This window comes from Sander lucioperca, chromosome 3 (assembly GCF_008315115.2).
Source record: "Sander lucioperca isolate FBNREF2018 chromosome 3, SLUC_FBN_1.2, whole genome shotgun sequence".
NCBI classification, from domain to species: Eukaryota; Metazoa; Chordata; class Actinopteri; order Perciformes; family Percidae; genus Sander; species Sander lucioperca.
Genome location: NC_050175.1, coordinates 34,979,650 through 35,004,552, shown reverse-complemented (window position 1 = coordinate 35,004,552; position 24,903 = coordinate 34,979,650). Strand labels below are relative to the sequence as shown.

Sequence of the window (24,903 nt, the reverse complement as noted above, 5' to 3'; positions counted from 1 at the left end):
TCAATTGCGGACATATGTGAAATCGGCAAACTTTATTTTATATTTCTGTTATCATTTTTAGCCGTAACTGTAACATTTAAAGACATCTAGTTAAACACGGAGGTCCGACCTATCTGTCGTCTCTGCTGTGCTTATTTTCTGTCCTGTGTTGCTTTGCAAGCGTCTTTGATAAACCAAATCTAGCATTAGGAACAGCAACATGTCACCGCCGGTCGGACTGACTGCTAGTTTGGGTGGTGTCATTTTCTTCAGTCTGAGGCCCAACAGGTGAATTAGCTCTCCAAGCTAATGTTAGTCAAAGTGTTGACATATGAAAGCATCAAACATGCATTTTAGATGAAGGAGATGAGAGTATATCCAGTTGTTCCTTGTTCCCGTTTGCTCAGCGCCATTAAATTGTATGTACGGGATGCAGTTTTCTACTCGGAAGTTCTTGTAAACAAACTTTGTGATTGGGTCTACTGTCAGAGATCTTGCCATACCATTTATATGGTATAGTAATAGTAATAATAGTAAAATAGAAGGCGTCTCTGTCTGTCTGTATCCTGTCTGTCCTTTGACCACTTGACGGGTGTATTGCTGAGGGTTGATGCTAAAATTGGTTAGGGTTGCACAATATTGACAAAATGTGATATTGCGATATCGATTATGAATAGTGCGATATCGATATTAATTTCGATATTTTTAAACATATGTAAAATTACAAAAGTTACGGGGAAAACGCATCAAAATCGATTCTTAACAAATTAAACAAGTTTTCTTACAACACAAGGTATATTTCAACCGTCAGTAGACACTGTCACTCTGTTGAAATATGCACACACGTGGTACGCTCCACAGGGGTTGTCACGTAGTGGACCCGTGTGCTGACGTGCACTAACATGTGCAAGTGACACGGTAACTGGCCAATGAAACAGGAGCATTATAACGTTTCAAGCGGGCTCTAAATCGAACACAACTAAGCCACACAGCCAACGGACGGGACGCAGCGCTCCACAAAATAAACAAAATCTTGCATACTTATTCCGACACTTTCGATATAATATTACGATATTGAGTCGATATATCTTGCACCCCTAGATATAATATTGCGCAACGTGATATTGCGATAACCATATTGAGTCAATATATCTTGAACCCCTAAAATTGATGGTCCGGAGGGATGTGCGACCAACCTCTGATTGGTTGGTCGGTTGGTAAGGTTTAGCTATGAGGAGTGAGATTGGTTAAGGTTAGGGTCAGAATATCAGGGTATTCATTAAAAAGTTTTGATATTTGGTGCCAGCGTTACGGTTCTCATATCGCACAAAGGACAATGATATATTGCCGTATCAATATTTTGTCCCACCCCTACTGTGTAGTGTATTGAGAGGTCCCCTCTTAGAGTAACTGTTACTCGGCTGAACAGCATGCTGTGTACAGCTCGCTCTCCTTCGCTCGCTACAGTACATTCAAGAACAGATGAATTCATTTAATGAACATTTAATTCATCAGGTATGTAACTTTCTGAATGAACGCTTTTGTTCCCAGAAAGAGCCTGGTCCCAAATAGCTAGCTGTTAGCAAATAACGCATATAGTCTAGCATTGCTAGAAGACGCAACTATGTAATGACAGGTGTGTTGCTCAGGTCCCAAGGAAACGCAGTGTGAGTGTGAAGTTGTTTGGATTAGCGGTTCTCCAGAAAGCTGCAAGCAGCAATATCACAGGCCAAGCTATCAACCTGGTTCTGAACAGCCACGTTTTGCACTAGTCCCTTCTCTGGTTTTATTAGACCATTGTAGCTAATGTTGGATTTCTACAGGATGTTTGCATCAATGTGAAATACTTTGATTAGCCACACTTTTTTGAAAAGGATCCCTTAAATTAGATCATTAAAGACTTTTTAAAAGAGTTTTGGGGCATTGTGCCCGAGACAGAAAGGTGCCTTGCTGGAATCAAGTTGGCGCCGTTGTAATGATGTGTCTTACCCATATCCAAGGCTTAAAGACTTAAAGGCCCTGTACACCTACACATGTGTTTGCACTTACTTTGGCTGACCTCTACTCAGGTTAAGGGTAGGAGGAGCTACACTGTGAATTTGTACCAATGTTAATGTAGCAATAACAATTATACGTAAATGTGACATTTGTTCCACCCTGGGGGAGATGTTTATTACACAGTTAGAACAGGTCTCATCAGCCACAAAATAAGTCCAAACACCTGCGTGAGTTTATCATGGATATATAGGACCTTAAAGGTTTAAAAGTGAACTGTCAAAAATATAACAGCAAATATACCAGTTCATTGTAAACAGCAAACGTCATGAGTATTGTGTCAAAACCTAAATAACAATACATATACAACAAAAATATATTAAAGTTGATATCAGAAAAATAAGATGTATAGGCCTAATACTGTAAGCTATAACACTTTTTAAAAGCTTAAGAAAGTAGTGTTTCCTATGGCTATGAATATACATACAAAAATGATCTTCGTGCATCACTTGACTTTTACTTACTGTGAATGTTTTGGCACTTTGGTACTGCAGTTTCTTTCTGCAGTTATTTGTTGACACTTATTGCTCAAATTCCCCAAAATTTCTGATGACTTCCAATTTCTAGAGCCAAGTTCGTGGCTCTCCAGCTCTGCAACTTTGTTCCTTTTGGATAGAAGACTCTCTCTGTTTATCTCTTGTTCACACACGCACACACACACACACGCACGCACGCACGCACGCACGCACACACACACACACACACACACACACACACACACACACACACACACACACACACACACACACACACACACAGATCCACATCCAGCTCAGGTTCAATGTCAGCTCTGGTATTTCAGCTAAAGGTGAGGAGTGAAAAGATCGCTGTAGGTCTCCACACACTGCACAAATTGCAGTGAGCCAGGCCGTCACCAGTCAACTCGGCACCCTCCAGTTACTGCATACATGCTTCATATGTGTGTATGTGTGTGTATGTGCAGAGAGGCGGCTGAAAAGCTCATTCATACACACGGACAGTGTGGCCATTCACTCCAAGCCGTCAGCTCTGTTTCTCCTCTGCTTTTGGGCTCTGCCAATCAGCTGCCTGGAATCTCTCCTCTTCCACATCCTCTCATTTTACTATTTATTCCCCCCCACTCTCTCTCCTTCTCCAGCTTGCTATTTTTCTGGAACTTTCTCCCCTGTGCTGCTGGCCGCTAGTTCCCCTGAGGTGTGTTTGTTGTCTGTGAGGAGCTCATAAAGACCTAACCTTCTCAGACTAGAGCTGGGCCATATGGAGAAAATCCAATATCACGATATTTCTGACCAAATACATCAATGTCAATATTGCGGCGATATTGTATTGTTGACTATTGGTGCTTTTACAAAATAGTAACACAATAAGATTCATGATGAATAATCATCAGTAATCTGGATATTATCGTGTGATAATATTGTGTGATTTAGAAATTACCCTCCACATCTGAGTTTCGTGTGGTGTATTCGCATGGGATCAGCAAAGCCTGTGATTTGACTTGAATTTACTGACTTATCTGGCGAGGCTGCCGGACCCCCTATCCCCGCCGCAGCAGCACCCACACAGTATCACCGTCAGCCCTCGGACGAAGCCGCGGGGAGCGGAGGTCTCCAGTCGGGCAGTGGTCCAGACTAGGGTGGCCATGAAAGGCGGCATCCGTAGCCGCCCGCCATCCCATATCTTCGTGAAAGAGGGATAAAAAGAAAAAGTGATTTAAGACCCCGCCAAATGACAGACATGTCATTTCGCACAGGAGTAATTAACCAGGAAAAGACATAGTACAATATTACAATATCCAAAATCTAAGACAATATGTAGTCTTGTATATTGATATCGTATAATATCGATTTATTGCCCAGCTGTACTTTAGGCCTCTACATGCGATGGGTGACACAGGGCATATAAAAAAAAATGTGTTTGGTTCTGGTTGGTTGTCAGTTGAGGTCATGGGTTGGTAGGGAATTTATTTTATTTTTTTCCCAGTGGCAGCAAGGGATAGGTAGGGAATTTGTGTCCCAGCACGCGCACACACACACACACACACACACACACACACACACACACACACACACACACACACACTGGCACTATCTTTGTGGGGACCCGTCATTGACATAATGCATTCCCTAGCCCCTTACCCTAACCTTAGCCATCACAACTAAATGCCTAGCCTTAACCCTCACCCTCACCCTAACCATAACCTAATTCTAACCCTAATCCTAAAACAAAGTCTTAACCCTCAAACAGCCCTTTACTTGTGGGGGTCCAGCATTTTGTCCCCAAAAAGCTGTCGGGACCCCACAAGTATACTGGACTCCCGGTTGTTGGACCCCACGAATATAGTTAAACAAACCCACACACACACACACACACACACACACACACACACACACACAAAATGAACTGTTACTAATGTAGGCTAATTAAAACTGACTGGAGTCACTGGACGTACCGGAGGACCGAGACACAAAGTAAAGAGGGTTTTCACCACGCGTCATCAGACCCGAAGTCGCCATGTTGGAGGTACTCCGCATCACAACAAAGCACAGGCACTGAACGGCGTCAAGGAAAATGGTTAATTATTGCCGTGTTTTAGGTTGTGCCAATAGGTCAGACCGAGAAAAACATTTGGAATATTATCGACTTCCAAAAGTTATTAAAAACCAGGGAGAGGAATGCCAGAAGTTATCAGAGGAAAGGAGGTGCTTGTGGTTGGCAAAGCTCAACCAGGATCTACGAGGGAAAAATCTGTCTTGTTCGGTCTTTGAAATGAAAATAAAAACTATTGAGAGTCACTTGGCTACACCTTGAGTATCACAATGATATCATACAGTTAAGGTTAGGATGATTAAAGACGTTATTGCATTACTTACTTTGGCCTTCACAACACAACGGTCGTTAATGACTTGGTACTGCGTCTCCCTCACCCATCCACACACCATCTGGTTATAAGCCTCCAAACTTTTGTAGGATTTAAGGTATTCCGCTGTGTATGGGCTCGGCGAGAAAACCAGGTAGTTGACTATATCGGGATATGCAACTGAAGGAAGAATCAGGGTCGCCATGGATCCAAGAAGAGGGAGCCAACTTGTAGGGATCTGCACCGCCAGTAAACCGTAATTTCTCAAAATATCGCACCTTTTTTTGTGGCCCAAGTCCTTGGCCTTTGCATCTTGGACGCGTTTTGATGAGCTTTTCTGTTGTTTAGACATAAAGTATTAAAGCATCCAAAGTGCACAATACTCCATTACTCCATTCAGTTGTTTACACCGAGTGCCTCCAACATGGCCGCGCATCCAGGTTACCGCCCAGAACGTGACGTTGGTGAAAACCCTCTAAACACGCCTGTCTGACCGGTACCGGGGGGTTAGCGGTTAAACTGAGCGGAGGACAAAGCTCAAGCTAACAGGCTAACGGCTTCTTAGCTAGCCAAACACCGAGCGGTAACATCTGCAAAGATTGGATCTGTGAGCGCATTAATCTGCTCAGTGTGCGTCTTATAACAATCAGAGCGAGCAGCCGCCAGACTCTAACATCTGTTGATCCGTGCAGGACTTCACTGTGAGCGGACTGTTTAGAGACAATGTGACCGGCAGGTAACGTTAAAGGTTGTCTGCTACTGTAGCAGAGCTGCAAGTAAACGCTGAACTGAGCTGTGTGTTTTCAGTAAAACTTAAACACTGCTACAGGTATTCATGCACAACTAATGACTAATTATAGTTCGCCTCGTTTTATTTGTGTATTTATTTAATTTGTATTATTTCTTCCCCAAGCTCATAAAATAAATTTGGGTCGCACATACATTGACAGGGTCAGTCGGAAACCGGAACCAAACTAAAAAAACATTTTTTATCCCTAGTGTTAACCCTGCATGCTCCCCTTTGACCGCACATCTCGTTATAGCATGCTGTCAGCGGAAAGCCTCTCATAACATTGATCAATCAGGACTACGATGGTGACAGGAAACATAATGGAAATAGGAAATGGTCCTTTTTGACAGCGCTATTACTCCGAGCGGCCTGGAGCATACTTCAGATTCATACGATCTGTCCACTTACATCTGTACCACTAACACTTATCTTTGTTTGTAGACTCACTAACACACCTGTTTCATTTATATAGTTTTTTTTTTTTACAATTGCTTTCACAATTATTTATATATTATATGATAATTATATTCATGAAATAACATTAATATTTGCGGGTGAACGTGTTGCTTTTATTGGCCTCTTCGCTGTGACTGTTACTCCTACAGGAGCTCAGAGCTGCACTAAACTGCTCTGTATTCAGTTTAACCACTCAGCATTCTTGTGACCTGCAGTGTCGGTGTGATAAGATGTTCCGGAGGGTTTGGTTATAGCTTAAAGTGGATCACAATGAGCCAGTGAGGGCCAACTTGGCCTCGATTTATCCTACATTTCACCCGCACCGCCTCTCCCCTGAGTTCTATTTATGGTCTCTCTCTAGGGTTTTCATACTGTATCTTCAAGTGTCTCTTAATTATCTGAAGAGGCAAGCTCTGTGATGTTACATTTAAATTGCCAAGAGGGTGTAGACGCAATAAAACACCGAAACAAAATCACACGGATACATCTTAAAGTGACAGCCTTTCAAACATGCTCAGAAATATAACCCAGTTAACTCAAAATAAGAAAATTCTAAGAGTAAGTCATCCATGGTTATCCAAGACTTTTTGGTGGTGTAAAGGATAAACTCATTCACTCATCACTACATCAACTAATCTGGGCTACCACTCTTTACAGTAAAAGGTTTCCACATAGGGTTTTGCATGGTCTTGAAATTGCAATTTCAACAACATGATAAGATTTTCTGTTTGTGGTTTGGTGACAGGAGACTGTCCTCCCAAGTAAAACAACAGCGTCATTGGTTTAAATTCCTAACATCGAATTATGTTTGATGGACTACGACCTATAGTGGCTGAGTGAAAAATTACTGTTGTTTCTAAAGAACAGAGCGGTATGTCGTGTGGTGCAGTTCCTCGAAACGTGATAGAGAGGTGCGTGCAAGTTTAACAGCGAAGACTGCTGTTTGTTTCCTGCTTCCTACTAGGGCTGAACGATACATCTAATTTTCATCGTCATCGCGATATGAACTCGCGCGATGAACACATCGCAACAGACAGCCTGACACGATGAATAAGGATTTATTACATGCCCTAAGCGCATGTAATAAACGTTTGACCTATCACGTTTAGCCCTGAAGACATGGTTGGCGCGTTCATGCTATTTGGCCAATCAGGTGAAGCCCCAGATAGTGTCAGCTACGCTCAGATTGATTTGTGAGGTGTCTGTCAATTTAGTTGCGACAGTGTGCCATTATACGATGTCAGAGGAAGGAGAGAAGAGTGAGGTAAATGTGGTGGCTGACGAAGACCTTGTGGTGAAAAAGAACAGCACTTCAGCTATATGGAATTATTTTGGATTTAGGAGAGATGACGCGTTACAAACACAGGTACTGCGTAAAACATGCCGAACAGTGGTGGCAACTTCAAGAGGAAACACGACCAACCTCCATCATCACCTGCAATACAATCATAAAGACCTACACGAACAAAACTAGCCAAACAACAAAACCAAAAACATCGAGTAGCAAATCTAAAACTTTGCCATCACTACAACAGCAGTCAATTTTTCAGAGTTTTGCAAGTGTAACTCCTTATGACACAACATCTAAACGCCACAGAGAAATCACAGCGGCCATAACTCGTTATTTGGCGAAGGACATGATGCCTATAAACACAGTGACTAAAGATGTTTTTGTGAGCCTGATAACCAATTTGGACCGAAGATACCAGATTCCATCACGGACTTATTTTTCGCAAGTCGCCATTCCAAAAATGTATGATGCATGCAGGGAGACCGTGGAATCGGAACTGAGTCAAGTTGAACACTACGCGTGTACCACAGATCTTTGGTCCAGTCGAACGACAGAGCCCTACATCAGCCTCACTGTGCAATTTTTGGATCAAGACTTTGAACTGAAAACGTGATGTCTACAGACAGCCTACTTCCCCGGACAGCACACCGCAGAAAACATTGCCTGTGGACTAAGTGATGCTTTGGCCAGCTGGCATTTGCGGGAAGAGCAGCTGGTTTGCATCACCACCGACAACGGGGCAAACGTTGTGAAAGCCACAGAACTCAACCACTGGGTCAGACTTCAGTGCTTTGGCCATAGGCTGCATCTTGCCATTGGTAAGTGTAAATGATATGTGCTTTACGTAAGGGATGATATAGAGCGAGGCGGTTGTTATATAGTCCTAATCAGCCTGAAGGCATTGTATTCGCTATATAACAACCGCCTCGCTCTACATTATCCCGCTTATTACATGGCTACCTTCCAAATAAATAATTTGACACAAAATATTGATTTAAAAAGGAGTTTATTGATTTAAAAATAATTGTATTGCTTCCACTAAAGAAAATAGTACGCTCCGTCTCTATGGTTAGAATCATGTGTGTCCATAGCAATGCTCTGTTTTTCATGGCAACGGTGTGTTATACAGCAGCGGCTGTTATCAAGAAATAACAGACCGCATTCTACAACCAAGCCACGTAATAAATGGTACTATTGTAGGCTATTGCAAGTATTATTTAATTATAAACAATAGGAAACCCTGAGCACTTGTAAAATTAAGCATAATAATTTAAGTTGTATTTCCCCACTGCATGGTCAGCATTTATCTAACAGGGCTAGTGCCTATAGTGCTGGATTATCACTGTGTAAGAATTGTAGTTAATTATGCAGCCTTTGAAATATTACTTTATTACAATAATTATATTATTATAAAATGTTATTTTATTTAGTTAAATTATTATCAATTATAAATAATTCAATAATAATTAAATAATTGGCTACAATGTTTACTGGTAGTTTGAATAGTTTGTAACAATTTATTTCTTATCTTCTTTCCAGGAAATGCTGTTAAGGATGACAGCCGCATTGACCGTGCTGCTGGGCTGTGCAAAAAATTGGTGGGACATTTTTCCCACAGCTGGAAGCAGAAGACGGCACTGAAAAAAGCACAACAAGAGCACAACCTCCCTGAGCACTCACTCATCACAGAATGTCCAACTAGGTGGGGCTCAAGGCAAAAGATGATTGAGAGGGTCTTGGAGCAGCGGCGGGCCATTTCTGATGTCCTATCAGCAGACCGGAAAACACGGCATCTGGTTCCCTCCTGGCAGGACCGGGATGTACTAGAGTCTGTAAACCTGGCATTACACCCTTTGCAGGAATTTACTGATGCTCTTTCCGGGGAAATCTATGTCAGTGTTTCATATGTGAAACCCGTCCTTCATCTTTTAAAGACATCGGTTCTTGTAGAAAAGGAAGATGACACAGATTTAACCAAGTCCATTAAAGTGAAAATCCTGGATTACATGAATACAAAGTACGATGACCCAGGAACACAAGAACTTCTGGACATCGCATCCTTCATGGACCCCAGGTTCAAGGTCACCTACATCAGCAGTGAAAAAGTTGAGGACATCAAGAGCAGGATCATGTCAGAAATGAAAGACTCAGCACAGAAGGAGGGGACACATTCTGAGAACACAGAGACCCAGACCATGGAGCCACCCAGCGAAAAAAAGACAAAGCGATCATTGGGCAGTTTGCTCAAAACAAATCCAAGCCCCACTCCAACAGCATCTTTCATGCATCTGGAGCAAGCTGTTGAAGCTGAACTTAACAGCTACTTGTTCTCCCCCACCATTCACAGTGAAGCAGACCCTTTGGCCTGGTGGAAACTCCACCAGGTCACCTACCCTAAGCTGACCAAACTTGCTCGGAAGTATCTTTGTATACCTGCGACTAGTTCTCCCTCCGAGAGGCTCTTCAGCACTTCAGGGAATGTGGTAACATGTCAACGTACATGTTTGAAACCTAGCAAAGTTAACATGCTGGTTTTCTTGGCCAAGAACTTGCCCTAAAGAGATAACCAAGGCAGTAACTTGTCCTAAGGGGCAGATATTTTTTTGCTGGTTTTGTGAGCCATACAGTTATTTTAAATTTCCATTTTTATTTGCATTTATTTATTTGAGTATAACAGTTATTTTCCCCACATTTGTTTTGTTCAAAGAGAGATGTTTTTGTTGAGTTTACAAGAAAATATTTTAAAAGGAGCAGGGGAAATTGAACGTTAATTTCTTATAGTTATAATGCCTCATTTATGTGTAATTTGTTCAATAAAAGCATGTAAAAAATGATCTATTTGATTTCTTTATTCAGTGGGAATAGGCTATTCAATGTTTAGGTTCGCAAAGAACCTATTAAAGCACTAAGACATGGGAACAGTATAGCTAACATTCACATTTGAATATTTATCGCAAGTCATATCGTCATCGCAATATTAAACAATGTTATCGCACATCGCAGCTTTTCCTCATGTCGTGCAGCCCTACTTCCTACCAACAATCAGCTTTGGTTTCCATGACCCTGTCCCCTTTCCTGTCCCCTAAACTAGTAATTCTTGCAGTTCAAAGGTTGCCTAACCTTAACCACTTTTTTAATCCAGACGATGATCCTTCTCTGACCTTAACCAAGTACTTTTTGTTAACCTTAGCCAGATGGTTTGTTAAGACAAAACCATCTGAGAAGCCAGCTTTGGGAACTGTATGGAAAAGGGCAGGCACTTTGAAAAAAAAAACAACCAAAAACTGGCAGGTGATTGGATGAACCATCTGTCTATCAACGTCCGCCATTGTTGTTTTCACACACACCTAAATCACGCCCGGAGCTGCCAGTAGCTTTTTACCGGACACTGATTGGACTGGTTGGCTGGTAGTTCAGACACAAACGCATTACTTGAAGCCTAGTCTGGATCGGCTATAGTCTCGCACGCACAGCGCCGTGGAGGAGGGTCTGGCTAGTCCACACAACATTCCTGGATGTTAGAAAAACGTGGTCTGGTTTACACAATCGTCTTGGGCGGTGCTAGGCGCCGAACGCAGCTACGGTGCCTCTGCAAAATAGCCTCGGGAAGGAACTTGTTTTGGTGGAACGTGCTCATTCAAAAGTTGTTTTAGTCGTGCAACAGAAAACTCAGATTGGACAGACAGTCTAGCTAGCTGTCTGGATTTACCCTGCAGAGATCTGAGGAGCAGTTAACCATAGATTGTCCTCATTGTCATGTTTCATGTCCGCAGAATTTCCAGGGGCACCTGAACGGAAATGAAATGTTGATATAGACTAGGACAGAAGTACATTTCTAGGCTAATGCCTAACCCAGAGCGGTTTTTTTTTTCTCCTATCCTAGAATGTATCTTTGGTGTAGCCAGACCTTACTCCTTAGCATGGTGGAGATAGTGCGACACTACTTGAAGCCTGACAAGATAGCCTTTCGTGTGATATGTGATCCCGCGATTCTCGTGCGATCTTGTGATACTGCGAAAATCCAGCTGCCATGCAAGGTCATCTTAGCAGTGACATATCAGGAAACAGCCATATCAATCATTTTTACACTGTTTTATAATGGTACTAATATGGGGCATTATTTAAAGGCATTGAGATTGGCGTGTTTTATAGTTCAGCTGGGAGAAATTGTTGGGTGTGTGACTGTACTTGCTATTAGCCTAAACATCATTATGTTCTATCCAACTGTATTGTGGCATGGCATGGCAGGTTGTTTTTTTTTTCATCAATAAGTAGTTGGGTTTCTTTTAGATACATTGTCTTTTGATGATTGCCTTTTTTACTGGATTTATTTTTTACCACAATTGTCTGCTTTTCTGACTGAAGTTAAAGTCAACCTGTAGGATTTCTGCTATGAGAACAGCTCTTTATCCTGCTTGTGTAACTAAAAAGCCACTCTGCATAGTATGGACTTACCATTCCTGGCTGTGTCACTCCAGAATTTGGCTTACACACGAAGATCATAACCCGTTAACAAAAGCCCATTCATGGATATAAACAGCCCTCATTAACAATGACTTTTTTTACTTCATTTCCTCAACATAAGCAGACAGAAAAACTGTTCACAGATACAGACACACACTTTTCCAAGTGAAGCAGCAGGCCTGAACACAGAGATTTACTGTATGTTACACTTTTAATGCCTACTACTTGATTGAAGTATTAAAACTGATACAATATCCATTTTGCCAGATTCTTTACTCAAAGGAAGATGATTGTAGGTCTCAGCACTGGATTTACTAACAGTTAATATGGGCATAAAAACATAGTAGGTGGTTGAAAATATAATTCCACTGCAACGTTCATCTCTTTCTGTAAGTATAAAACTTCTTCACAAAATAAGCCCATGAAATAATTAAAGATAAGACTGTATAGACAGGCTGTAAACTCCGGTGGTGGACTGTACAGAGTTCAAATAGATCCTGTATATTTAGACATGATGAGATCAAAGCCTTTCATCCCAGTCTTTCAGCCTCTATAATAAGAAAAGATTATCTTACAGTAGTCAGCCTTGTGCGCTGCATTAGATAAAGGACAAAATAATCTGTGTGACTGTTTAATGTGTTGATGGAAAGAAAATCCATCAGGTTCATTTACAGGAAAGAAAAGCAGAAACCAATTCTCTAAAGGTTAAAGCGAGTAGGTGCGTATAGTATGCGTGATGCATTTAAAGAGGTTTTGCACTTTCATAAAGTTAGGGGATTTTCATAGGACACATAAAAAAAAGCAGAAGCAGCGATGTCCTGAGTTATAGTCTGTAATTTAGGGAGCTTCAAAAACACTGGATCCTATATTTCCCACAATGCAACAGAGCATCTTTTTGTTAACTCTCCAAGCACAATCTGAGCTATGTTTAGGCTGTGAATGCACCTTAAATAAACCTGATTTAAAATCAAGATCAAAAGGCTTTTCACTGGAATTGAACTTTATACGGTTTAATGTGACAAATAAAAAATGGCTATCTATCTGTCTATGGTTAGGGGCTCAGAGACAACATAAAAAAAACATATACCCATTAAAGACTCGCATAAAATTACATTAAAAACAAACAAGTACGACAATTCCATGGAAAAAGAAAGAAACAAACAAGAGTAGGTGTGCAAACTCCATTAAAAAGTGGTGACGGTCTATTTGGCCTTGTTTAAAATAGATATTGCAATCGGAATAACAGTAAGTTGTCAATCAGCACTACGCAAAAACATTTTTAAAGATGATTTTTTTTTGGCATTTTAGGCCTTTATTGGATAGGACAGCTTAGAAATGATGGGGGAGAGAGGGGCAACGACACTCAGCAAAGGGCCGCAAGTCATACATGGGCGCACACGCTTTAACAGGTGAGCTACCCAGGCACCCACAAAGCTACATTTTATATGATCAAAGATCAAGGTAACGTAAAGGTGCTGTAGGTAGGATTGTGAAGATCCAGGACTTAGCCAAAAAATGTGAACACTGACAACTTCTCAGTCCCTCCCCCCTTTCTGCTAAAGTCCAAAATGGTCTCCTAAGCCCCTCCCCCCAACAAGGGAGAATGGATGCGTGTGCATGAGCAGTGATTGACATGCAGTTAGACACCCCCCCCCCGGCCCTGATTGGTGCATTTGAACAGGGAGCGGTGGATTTTTGCAAATCGCACTACAGGCTGTAGGTGGTGCCAGAGAAGCCTAATTACCTGCTTCATGTAGTTCTACTCGAACATAGGGTCAGTTTCAGCAAATATGACAGAAAGTTAGTTTTATAAGTCTTACCTACTGCACCTTTAATGCAGAAGAAAGTTCGTGAGGGGATTTCCAGCGAGGATGGACTGAATCATCAGCAGCCCTCGTATCGATGCTCTGCTGTATATATATTGGAACTGACCTTGCAAATGTTTTGGAACCCCTGCTTTAGTATTTGTAGTCAGCCACTGGAGCTGAACAAAGCGTCTTCCATCTTTCTTGATGGTGTGTTTTCTGACCGTCTGCACAGGGGTTTCACTAAGGGCTTTTACAAGTAACCCACTACAGTTTGTAACAGCTGCCTCCTTCAGTACAGTATGCTGTCCCTTGGGCTGGGGGTTGCCCTCCCTGTATTGTTATCCCAGTATTGGCTCCCCTGAAGTAAGCCAGTGATCCAGTGTGAACCAGCCACTGCAGGGTGTGCTGCCACTGTCCTTCCACTGGTGTGTAAACTCTATTAGAGGAACTGCTGCACACCGTGCTGCACAGCTACGACTCAGTAACTTCACAGCGAGACAACCGGACTTTCTGTCACTGTGTGTGTGTGTGTGTGTGTGTGTGTGTGTGTGTGTGTGTGTGTGTGTGTTTGTGCGTGTGGCCTATATGGACATAGTCCTCTATTGGAAAAGCAATCATGCCCCTTTCAGACATAGACTTTGTATTTTCTGTGCTAGCCCACTCATACTGCTCTGGCTGGCCTTGATTAGAGCTGTGTAGCAGAAATCATTTGTAGGTGGTCGGAGATGCACTCTCTCTCTCTGTCTACTGCACCAAAACTTATGCGACGGCAGCGACAAATAACTTATGCCAAAGATTTATGCCAAAAGGTAAACGGCAGTCCCGCCAGAGAAACTAAAAAGACCGAAAATTTGGAAGATACCCACTTGTACTCAAACTTAAAGCAACTCCAAAGCACTTTTCCTCTTCGGTCCCCCTACAGGTTGGAAGCGGAATTGTCCATCACTGCTGTCTCATTCGAACTACAGATCCGCTACCCGATCTGGCAAACTTGCATAGTGCGGTTATAGCCGATAGAGGGCCGCAAAGCAAATGCAGAAGTTCCGCTCACCCTGTTACCAGTTGATGAACCACTGAAACGATTTTGGAAACATTATTTTAAGGTACAAAAGAATCTTTGTTGTTGCTTTAAAGGGTAAATCTACTGTTCTACTGGACCCTGTTTTCCTATGTTTTTGTGTCTAAGTGACTGATGGGAACAACAATCTTTGTCCAGTATTAAGCAAGATTGCTGCAGTCGGCAGCGGTGAAACAAGCTACAATGTAAGTTAATAGGGCAATTGTGCAGCTTGTATTTACCTTCACAAAAGTGCTTATTTTGCCACTGACAGGCTCAGATTAATATTCTAAGTGTCTGACAACATTATGGAAAGGATTTTTTTTTAACATAAAAAGATCCGCAAAATTAAACAGTTAAATTAAACAACTCACTGTTTAATGTATACTTTAGTTTGACCTGCTCTCAGTAATTCCAATCTCACCTGTTTCCAGTCAAAAAGCTGTGATAAACGTACTGTACACCGTCAGCGTCACTCACTAAGAATGCTAATGTCTCAGTGACTGCTGGACGTGCAGTTTGCAAATATTTGCTAATACGTTAGCTAACAGAGCTAGACAAGCTAGACAACTTTATAAGCTTATTTTGATGTTTCCTTCTTCCTAACCCCAACCCACTTGCCAAAATACGATTACTACAGTTGTACAGACAATAAGCTGTACAGGTGGGATGTTTGTCTACCTAGTACGCCTTTCTTCATCGATGTTTTTTTTGATTAACGATTTTTTATTCATTTTTTAAACAACATACAAAACCTACAATTCGCAACATGAACACATCAACACATCACAAAATAATAACAAAAAAGATAATAAACCATAAACCAAATAAACATATGTATAAATGACAACACCATAGGCCCATCATACACGTCTCTCCCCAGCACCCCATTTTCTAGTATAGACATCCAATCTGGCAAACAGTTTATATGACATTTTTTCAAACGCTGCCACCCTTGCCATCTCACAAGCCCCCTCCTGGATTGATGGCGCCCATTCATTCTTCAATCCTCCTTAAAAGAATCTGTCTGGCTATCATTAAACTAGTCTGGACCCAGCTTCTTATGTGCTTACCCACCCCGTTTAGGATTGACCCATCTCCCAGAACAAATCATCTTGGGCTGAATGGAACCTGGCTCCCTGCAATCCGACATAAGTTATCATGCATCCCGGTCCAAAATTCCTGGACCTTATCACAGGACCATAGGACATGAAGTAATTGGCTGTCCTCTGTCTGACATTTCCAACAACTTGGTGTGTCTTTCAGACCAATTCTAAACCATCTGGAGGGAGTTGAATACTCTGCAGATAAATCCAGTTTTTTAACTCTTGAACTCATCTTTTGAATTCTTTCTTTGGGATACTATACCTTACTTTCCAACTCTGCCTTAAGTAAAACAACAGATGCAAATAGAACATGCGTTCTCATACCTACACAAAGCCATGTCAGTTCTGGATTCTATTAATTTCATGTAAAAGCTGGTGCACCTGCGTTTGTGTCCAACGATGAAAGGGAAGAAAGCTGTGAGATGTTTATTTTAGTTAGTCACGTTCAGACATATGGGCTGTGGGAGTCCAACGCTGAGCACATGGCTGGGGGGGGGGGGGGGGGGGTTGTGGAGGGGTCAGACATGGGCTCTGTTTAGGCTAGGGCTAAGTGCTGCAGCGTGAATGTGAGTTTGTATGTATGCATGTGAGCGGTAAAAGGTTCATCAGTTCATTCATTCAACAAGCAGGCGTTGGGGGGGACAGGGGGGGACATGTTTCACACCTTTCAAAATCCTGTTTGTGTCTCTCCTCCCCCCCCCCCATCTTGCCTAGTTTAATCTATAATAAAACATCAGATTTTATAAACTACATGTGTTTTGTGGGCAAAAATCCTAATTTGTAAAGGAACTAGTAACTAAAGCTGTCAGATGAATGTAATGGAGTAAAATGTACAATATTTCTCTCTGAAATGTAGCGGAGTAGAAGTAGAAAGTGGCATGAAACGAAAAGACTCAAGTAAAGTATAACTACCTCCAATTTTTACTTAAGAACAGTACTTGAGTAAATGAACTTGGTTACATTCTACCACTGGAGACAGTCAATAGACTTCCCTTTAACCTTGACAAATGTCTCTAACTCTATAACTCTATAATACATATTTTTATATTAACAATGGATCACATAGCTGCTTATGTGTGAAAGGGGTCACACTTTTATTATCCTCGTTTCCACCAACAGCAGACAGCCACAGTTAGAGACTAGCTGGTGAACATAGTGGAGCATTTAGCTAAAGAGACAGATTTTTCCCTCAGGAGGTGGTAGAGACCAAACCAGAGCTAAAAGGAGGGTGAATATTGGACTTACATTCATGCTCATATTGCTCTGTGTTTGCTCGATGTGTAAATAGGCAACAGTTTTAACTTTATGAGGAGATCATATGACAGTGTTGTGTTTTACGGCTTGTTTCTGCTGCCCCCAAGTGGTCAAAAATCAGTTGTAGGTTTAACAGACTCTGGCTCTTAGATTACAAGATGGCAGTGCCCGTATCGGGGTTATTTTATCTTCACTTTTGTACAGTGGAAAGAATTGGATACGTGTCGTCCATCTTTTTTTTTACAGTATATGTTTGGTGCTTGTAGTGTTGCTACTCTACAACACAAACTCTCCAAGTTGTATAGTGTATATAGTAATGTGCAAATCATTGCTGTCAAATTTTGTCAAATTACATTTGACACATTTTATGGCAAAATGAATTAGTTATAGGCAAGTCAGTAAAGCATATTTGAGAGAGAGAGAGAGAGAGAGAGAGAGAGAGAGAGAGAGAGTAAAGAGGTTAGTAAGTGATAAAGGTAGCCAGCCTCAGACACTCCTCAGGGAAACACATAGCAGTGGCACTTGTGCTGTGTCTGTCTCTAAGTGGCTCTAAAAGCCTGCAGGAGACACCACTCCTGCTAATCTTAATGGTAGATCATCTCTCTCGCACACAATTCAAGTGGCCTCGACACACACACACACACACACACACACACACACACACACACACACACACACACACACACACACACACACACACACACACATACACAGACACACTTACACGGTCTCCGTCTCTGGGGAGCCCTCTAAATGCCAGATGCCAGTTATTCCTATCCAGTCTCAGTGTGCAGCACAGTCATCCCTGTAAGACTGATAATCAGTGTTCCCCTCTCTGCCTTTGGATTATGCTGATCATCCAAAAAATAAATAAATAAATTAACGAACCAGTTCCTGACTGTATAAGTCACAGTGACATTAATAGAGGCTATTCAAGTGGAGCAGAATTCATGAAGAATCAGCAGAGGGTTTGGTCATATCGGAGCACAGCTTTTTGTCTCCTGGGGAGGGAAGGGGATCGCCGCCTGTTTGGGGAGATGATTTCACAGCCTCTTTTACAGTAAGAAAACACCAGTGTGATCCGGATTGTAGCTCACTAAATTAACCCGGTAGTGACTGAGATCAGATTAATGGCCAATGGCACAGCACCAATTGTCCAACTCTACTGTGTACATCTGTGTGTGTTTGTGTTGAATTCTTACAGATTCGGTGCATGATCATGATCTGACTTTGACGATGTGTGTGTGTGTGTGTGTGTGTGTGTGTGTGTTTGTATGATTCCCTCTGCATCACCTGGATACTGTGTGTGCGTATGTGTGTGTGTGTGTGTGTGTGTGTGTGTGTGTGTTTATATGATTCCCTCTGCATCACCTGGATACCTTATGTGTGTGTGTGTGTGTGTGTGTGTTTATATGATTCCCTCTGCATCACCTGGATACCTTATGTGTGTGTGTGTGTGTGTGTGTGTGTGTATGTTTATATGATTCCCTCTGCATCACCTGGATACTGATTGAAACTGTGTGTGTGTGTGTGTGTGTGTGTGTGTGTGTGTGTGCGCGCGCGTGCGTGCGTGCGTGTGTGTGAGTGTGTGTTTATATGATTCCCTCTGCATCACCTGGATACTGATTGAAACTCTGTGTGTGTGTGTGTGTGTGTGTGTGTGTTTGCGTGTGTGTGTGTGTGCGTGTGTGTGTGTGTGCGTGCGTGCGTGCGTGCATGTGAGTGTGTGTGTGTTTATATGATTCCCTCTGCATCACCTGGATACTGATTGAAACTGTGTGTGTGTGTGTGTGTGTGTGTGTGTGTGTGTGTGTGTATGTGTGTGCGTGTGCGTGTGCGTGTGTGTGTGTGTGTGTGTGTGTGTCTATGTGTGCGTGTGCGTGTGTGTATTGTCAGGGTGCAGAGAATCAGCCCCAGAGTGCAGTGTTCCTGCCAGAGTTCGCCCTGTCCCCTCAGGGCAGCTTCCTGGAGGATGCTACAGAAGATCAGTTCCTAACCTACAGATACGACGACCAGGTCAGTCCCACACTCCTAACTGTTGCTGGAGGCAGTATGGCTTTGCAAAAGCTGATGGTAATATTTTGAATGAATTTTCAATTGCTCCGATGTTGTTACTTTGCCTGCGTGTTATTATTTAGGGCAGGGGTCTTCAATGTTTTTTAAGTCAAGGACCCCTTAACTGAAAGAGAGATGGAGCAGGGACCCCCTACTACATACAGTATATTGTATAGATTTAAGTTGCATATTAAACTGGGCCTTCAATAACTTGTAGGGCGGCCTAAAGCCTTTATACAGTACATACGCATTTTGCATAGAATCCTAAGCTATTCAAATAGCCTAATAATTGTTGGCATGATTTTATAAATCATGTTTTAATGTTAAACATACATGTGGAACACATCTGTGGATGGCCCTAGTGACTACCTTTCCTATAGGCCAGTAAGCAGTGGGCATTTATATTTGCTAATAATATGTTGGATTCATGTTAAGACTTTTTAAAAACAATTTCACAATAATTTGGAGGCCCACCTGCATTGACTCTGAGGACCCCCTAGGGGTCCCGGACCCCCTGTTGAAGATCCCTTCAAAGTTTAGGATTAGTTTCGCCATAGAGACAAACAGGTCCAACTATAGGAACACTGATGCTACCGGGTCATTGGGCTGATTCATGTTGGCACATGAAGGCGACGTCCCAACTTCAGTGAAGTGCTAACCATTTCAAAGACTATTCCTGGTCAAACTTTTGGCTTTGGCTTATTTTCTCCATAAAACCATAACACTTCCACTAACCTGATACCAAGCATAAAAGAAAAAGGAAGTTTGTGTTTAGTGTGAATTTTAATCTTGTGGTTAGTGTTTTGGTGGTGGAAGGAGGCTTATGTGTCAGAGATGATCGATGTTTGCTCCCGTATAGTGTGTACACAAACACACAGACGTGCATGTAGAGCTGCAAAGATTAATCGATTAGCTGTCAACTAATACATTAATCGCCACTTTTTTTGATAATCGATTAATCTGTTTGAGTGATTTTTCTTATGAACCCGCCCCCCCCCCCAAAAAAAAAAAAAATCTCCGATATGCATTTACAGTGAAAATGACTTCTTTCTCTTATCTTTAAATCAAAATTAAGATTTTGGAATGTTACAAACTCTAACACAAAACTTTGTTTAAATGCTTTAAGCTTTTTTTTTTTTTTTTTAAATAAATGAGAAAATTTCAACATAATACCCAGTAAAAGATAGTCAGATAGTGTTGTGGGCGGGACATTAAGTCACACTCAGTGGTGAGTGAAACCGAAGCAGAGGGACAGACACAGAGCTTTTTAATTCATTAACTTTATTGGTTATCAGGCAAATTAAACGCCGATACAGATCATCTGCAAACTGCCAAAAAATGGCCCGATGATCAGCCAGGGACGATAATCAGTCTATCCCTAACACACACACACACACACACACACACACACACACACACACACGCATGCTTAAGGCCCCATGTAGGTGTTGAGTGTTGCTGTGAGCAGCAGGTGGTGTGCCTCAGTGCAGAAGAGTGGTTAGCAGGATGAGTAACAGGTGGAGGACTGTTGGCTCTCTGATCTCCATTGTCTTCACTCCATCAGGCAGGACTGCTACCTGCAGCACTGCAGGTAGCAGATCTGAAGTGTCCTGTGTTTTTCCCACCAGGATGGTTAATAATGCTGTCTCACATTTTCTGCTTCACCGTCTGCCCTACATTGTGCTCCATGCACACATAGAACATGAGAACTTCTCTCTGTGTGATGCTGTGAGATTGTGTGTCAGTCCAGAGGATTTGTTGTTTTCCTTTCCTTCCTTCCTGTTTTTCCTCCATGTTGTCATGCGTGTGAAAATACTTTGACATAGGTAACATGAGCCTTTTTTAATCATCCTTTATCAGTTTGAGATACCCTATTGACACTAGTATTACCTGGGGACCTCTAGTGATTTGCAATACAAACTAATTGTGTCTTGTGTTTATCCCGTGCAAATCTGCCATGTCTGTAATTCGTCAAGTAAAAATTCCACCAGATGTTGTGTAATAATGTTAGACCCGTGTTAGTCTCGCATTGCCAGACCTTCCTCCACAGCGCTGCGGAGGAGGGTCTGGCTAGTCCACACAGCATTCCTGGATGGGAGAAAAACATGCTCTGGTTTATTGGCATTTCTATAAACCAATCACAATCGTTTTTGGCGGTGCTAAGCGCCAGATTGAGCCTCGGTGCCTCTGCAAAATAGCCTCGGGAAGGAACTTGTTTTGGTGGTAGACGTGTTTGTTCAAAAGTTGTTTTAGTCGTGCAACAGAAAACTCAGATTGGACAGGTAGTCAACTAGCTGTCTGGATTTACCCTACAGAGATCTGAGGAGCAGTTCACCTCAACACACAGTCCTCATAAATCCACCGGAGTTTCGAATGTCAACACAAAGAAAGCGAAAGCTGGACGAAATGAAAGACATCCGGCAGAATTTCCGGAGCAATCCTGGAAGTGGAACGTCATGGATATAGACTAGTCCCATGTTAATCGGCATCTTGGCGTGGCGTGTGATGGCTGGGTTCAGTAATAAACTAGTCAAACAAAGGTTTATGAACTATTAATTTAAAACAATGATCTACATAACATTGACAGATAATTTAGAATGAAATAACTATTTACATATTAAACAAATCTAGGGCTGGGCGATAAATCGATTTTATCGATTAACTCGAATGTGTAGTTAACGTCGATTTGTTTAAATGAAAATCGATTTTCACCTTTGCCATTCTTTGTGTATCTTGCCATAGAGATACACAAACAAAGTGGCAGCGACAGGGACTAACATTAATTCTTTTCTTAACTAGTCGTTTCATTACTTACTTATCCGTAATCTCCGCCGAAATGACCTGCAGCTCGCGGTGCTCTGTCCCCAGCTGAGAGTCACCTATTCTCGGATAACTGAACCACCAGCTACCGCTGACCTGAAGGAGCACCATGCGGGGCACCAGAGGAGGTGTTGAGGAGATCTTTTGCGGTTCAACACATCTACTGTGTGCCGCTGATACGACCGAGCTGTGACGGAGGTCTGTAGCGGCTTAAACAACTAGCAATCGCCGCTCTGTAGCACGGAGCTCCTCTTTGATGTTTGTTTTTACTGCTAGTTACTACCATAGACAGTATATACAATGGACCAACAGATCCCGTTGCTTCTGGTTGCTGTGCCAAGAGAAATCTCAATCATTCCGAATCTTGCAGAGACAGAGAGCGTAGGTATATGTAAGGAGATAACATAGGCACAGGCTAATTATTGCTAACTAAAATGCTAGTTAACATTAGTAATTAAACTTAAACAGCTAATGTAAGTCGAAACTGCCTGCGAGCTTCTCCTGTACTGTACGGTAATTCCTCTACTATGCGACAGTAAGTCGCGTGGTTATGACACAGTCGTTAGCCTAGTTTTACAAAAACGTCTACTACGGAGCCATAACGTGAGATACAAGGTAATGGAGCCTTTTATACATTGTCGTGTTTCTTTAGAAATAAACAATGGACAAATAAAGTCTTTAAACCAGGAGTGCCCAACCAGTCAATCGCGTTCTACTGGTAGACCGCGGACTGATCCCAAGTCGACCGCGAGGGGTGTAGGAAAAACAAACAAACAAAAAAAACATTTTTTGGGGTGTGTGTGTGTGTGTTATATTTTGTATTAAATGTACACTACAGCCTATCATGAGTCCTTGTCTGCGCACCCTAAACATGTCCACAAAAAAGTATTAAAAAAAGAGAAAAAGAAAAAAGTAGGTCACGTTTAACGTACGGTTGCGCGTGACATGCATGACAGGAAGTTGACAGCTGTCAACAGTAGCTAGCTAGAAGCTAGCGAACAGAGCGGTTACACACTCCTAAACGTTAACATGGCTGAGGGGAAACGAGCCAAGACCTACCATTTTCACCCTGAATGGGAGGAAGATTATTTTTTGGTTTATTCTCATTCAAAGCCTGTTTGTTTGATCTGCAATGCAACGGTGGCGTTGGCAAAGAAAGGGAATCTGGAGCGGCATTTTAAAACAGTACACGGGAGCTACGAGAGGGATTTCCCTGCAAAAACACCTTTACGCGCCACAAAAGTGCGGGATTTGAAAGCACAGCTTGCAGCACGGCAGTCAGTCTTCACCAAACCGAAGACCCAGGGTAAGGCCACAACTATTGCTTCCTATCGCGTCAGTCATGTCCTTGCTAAACACAAGAAGCCATTCAATGACGGCGATATGGTGAAGGAAGCCTTTCTCGAGGCAGCGGATAGCCTTTTTGACGACTTTAAAAATAAAACAGAGATCGTGAAGGCCATTAAAGAAGTGCAACTCTCCCGCAATACTACTACAAGGCGATGTGAGAGAATGGCTGTGGATGTGGAGGAGCAACTGAGGAAGGATATTGACGCGTGTGAGTGCTTTTCCCTCCAATTTGATGAGTCGACTGATGTGGATGTGGCACAATTGTGTGTTTTCATCAGGATGGTTTTTGAAGACATGAGCGCCAAGGAAGAGCTACTCACAATTTTGCCATTGAAAGGACACACCAGAGGTGAGGATATTTTTAATGCTTTCATGGGATTTGTTAGCGAGACAAAACTGTCGCTCTTCAAGCTGATCTCCATCACAACTGATGGGGCGCCTGCTATGATGGGCCGCACCAGTGGGTTCATTGCACTGTGCAAAGAAAGTGAATCTTTCCCAGATATCCTGAATTATCATTGTATAATTCACCAGCAAGCGTTGTGTGGAAAGATTTTAAATATGAAAGAAGTGATGGATATTGCGATGAAGATTGTGTGTTCAGTTCGCGCCAGGAGTCTGCAGAGAAGGCTTTTCCGTGCTCACTTGGAGGAGAATGATGCTGAGCACACAGACCTGCTGCTTCACACGGATGTTAGGTGGTTAAGCAGAGGTACATTTTTGGCCAGATTCACGGAGCTATTGCCTGAAATCAAGGACTTCCTGAAGCTTTCAAAACATGTGGATTACCATACAAAGCTAGAGGACCACCAGTGGCTTTTAGATTTATCTTTCCTCACTGATCTCACTGGCGAGCTCAATGAATTGAATTTAGAGCTGCAGGGTAAGGGTAAAGATGTAGTCAACATGATGAGTTCAGTGAACACGTTTAAAAGCAAGCTACAGCTGATGTCAAGCAGGCTGCAGAGGGGTAACCTGCGCAACTTCCCTCACATGCACGCAGAACTACAACGTCAAGGTAAAGGTGTGACACAGCTTGACAGCGCACGTTATGAGGAGCATGTTCAGAGCATCTCATCAGAGTTTGAGAGGCGTTTTACTGACTTTGCATCCATTGAGCCTGTAGCCAGCTATATTATCCATTTGGTGCAAGTATTGATGTTGGTGACATTGCCGCCAAAGTCAAATCACTTTTCGACTTGGAAAGCTCCGCTCTTGAGGATGAGATTCTGACATTGCAAAATGACATTGAGATCAAAGCCAGATCAACATCTGCTCAACCTGGAGAGCATGTAGTGTTCTGGAAACTACTGGTGGAGGAGAAGTATCCCAATCTCAGATGAGAGATGTGCCTTGAACCTGACAGCTCTTTTTGGATCAACTTATTTGTGCGAGTCTGCTTTCTCGCACATGAAAATCATCAAGTCCAAGTACAGATCAACAGTGACTGATGACCACCTTGCTGCCCGCCTACGCCTTGCAACCAGCTCCTACACTCCTGACTACAAGAAGCTAGCCTCCTCCTCCCAGTGCCAGGTCTCCCATTAAGGTAGAAAGTGATTTCCTTTTTTCAAACTCA

At 42.3% G+C, this 24,903-nt stretch overlaps 1 protein-coding gene across 2 annotated transcripts in view; it reads left to right on the top strand.

Annotated features, from left to right (window-relative positions):
* The window catches only part of LOC116045199 (ADAMTS-like protein 3), a 297,438-nt gene that overhangs the window by 23,010 nt on the left and 249,525 nt on the right, over positions 1–24,903 (top strand). For both annotated transcript variants that reach the window (XM_031292718.2, XM_031292719.1), the window contains exon 3: positions 18,996–19,115. In XM_031292718.2, the coding sequence (XP_031148578.1) occupies positions 18,996–19,115 (120 nt within the window). The remainder of the gene's footprint in view (positions 1–18,995; positions 19,116–24,903) is intronic.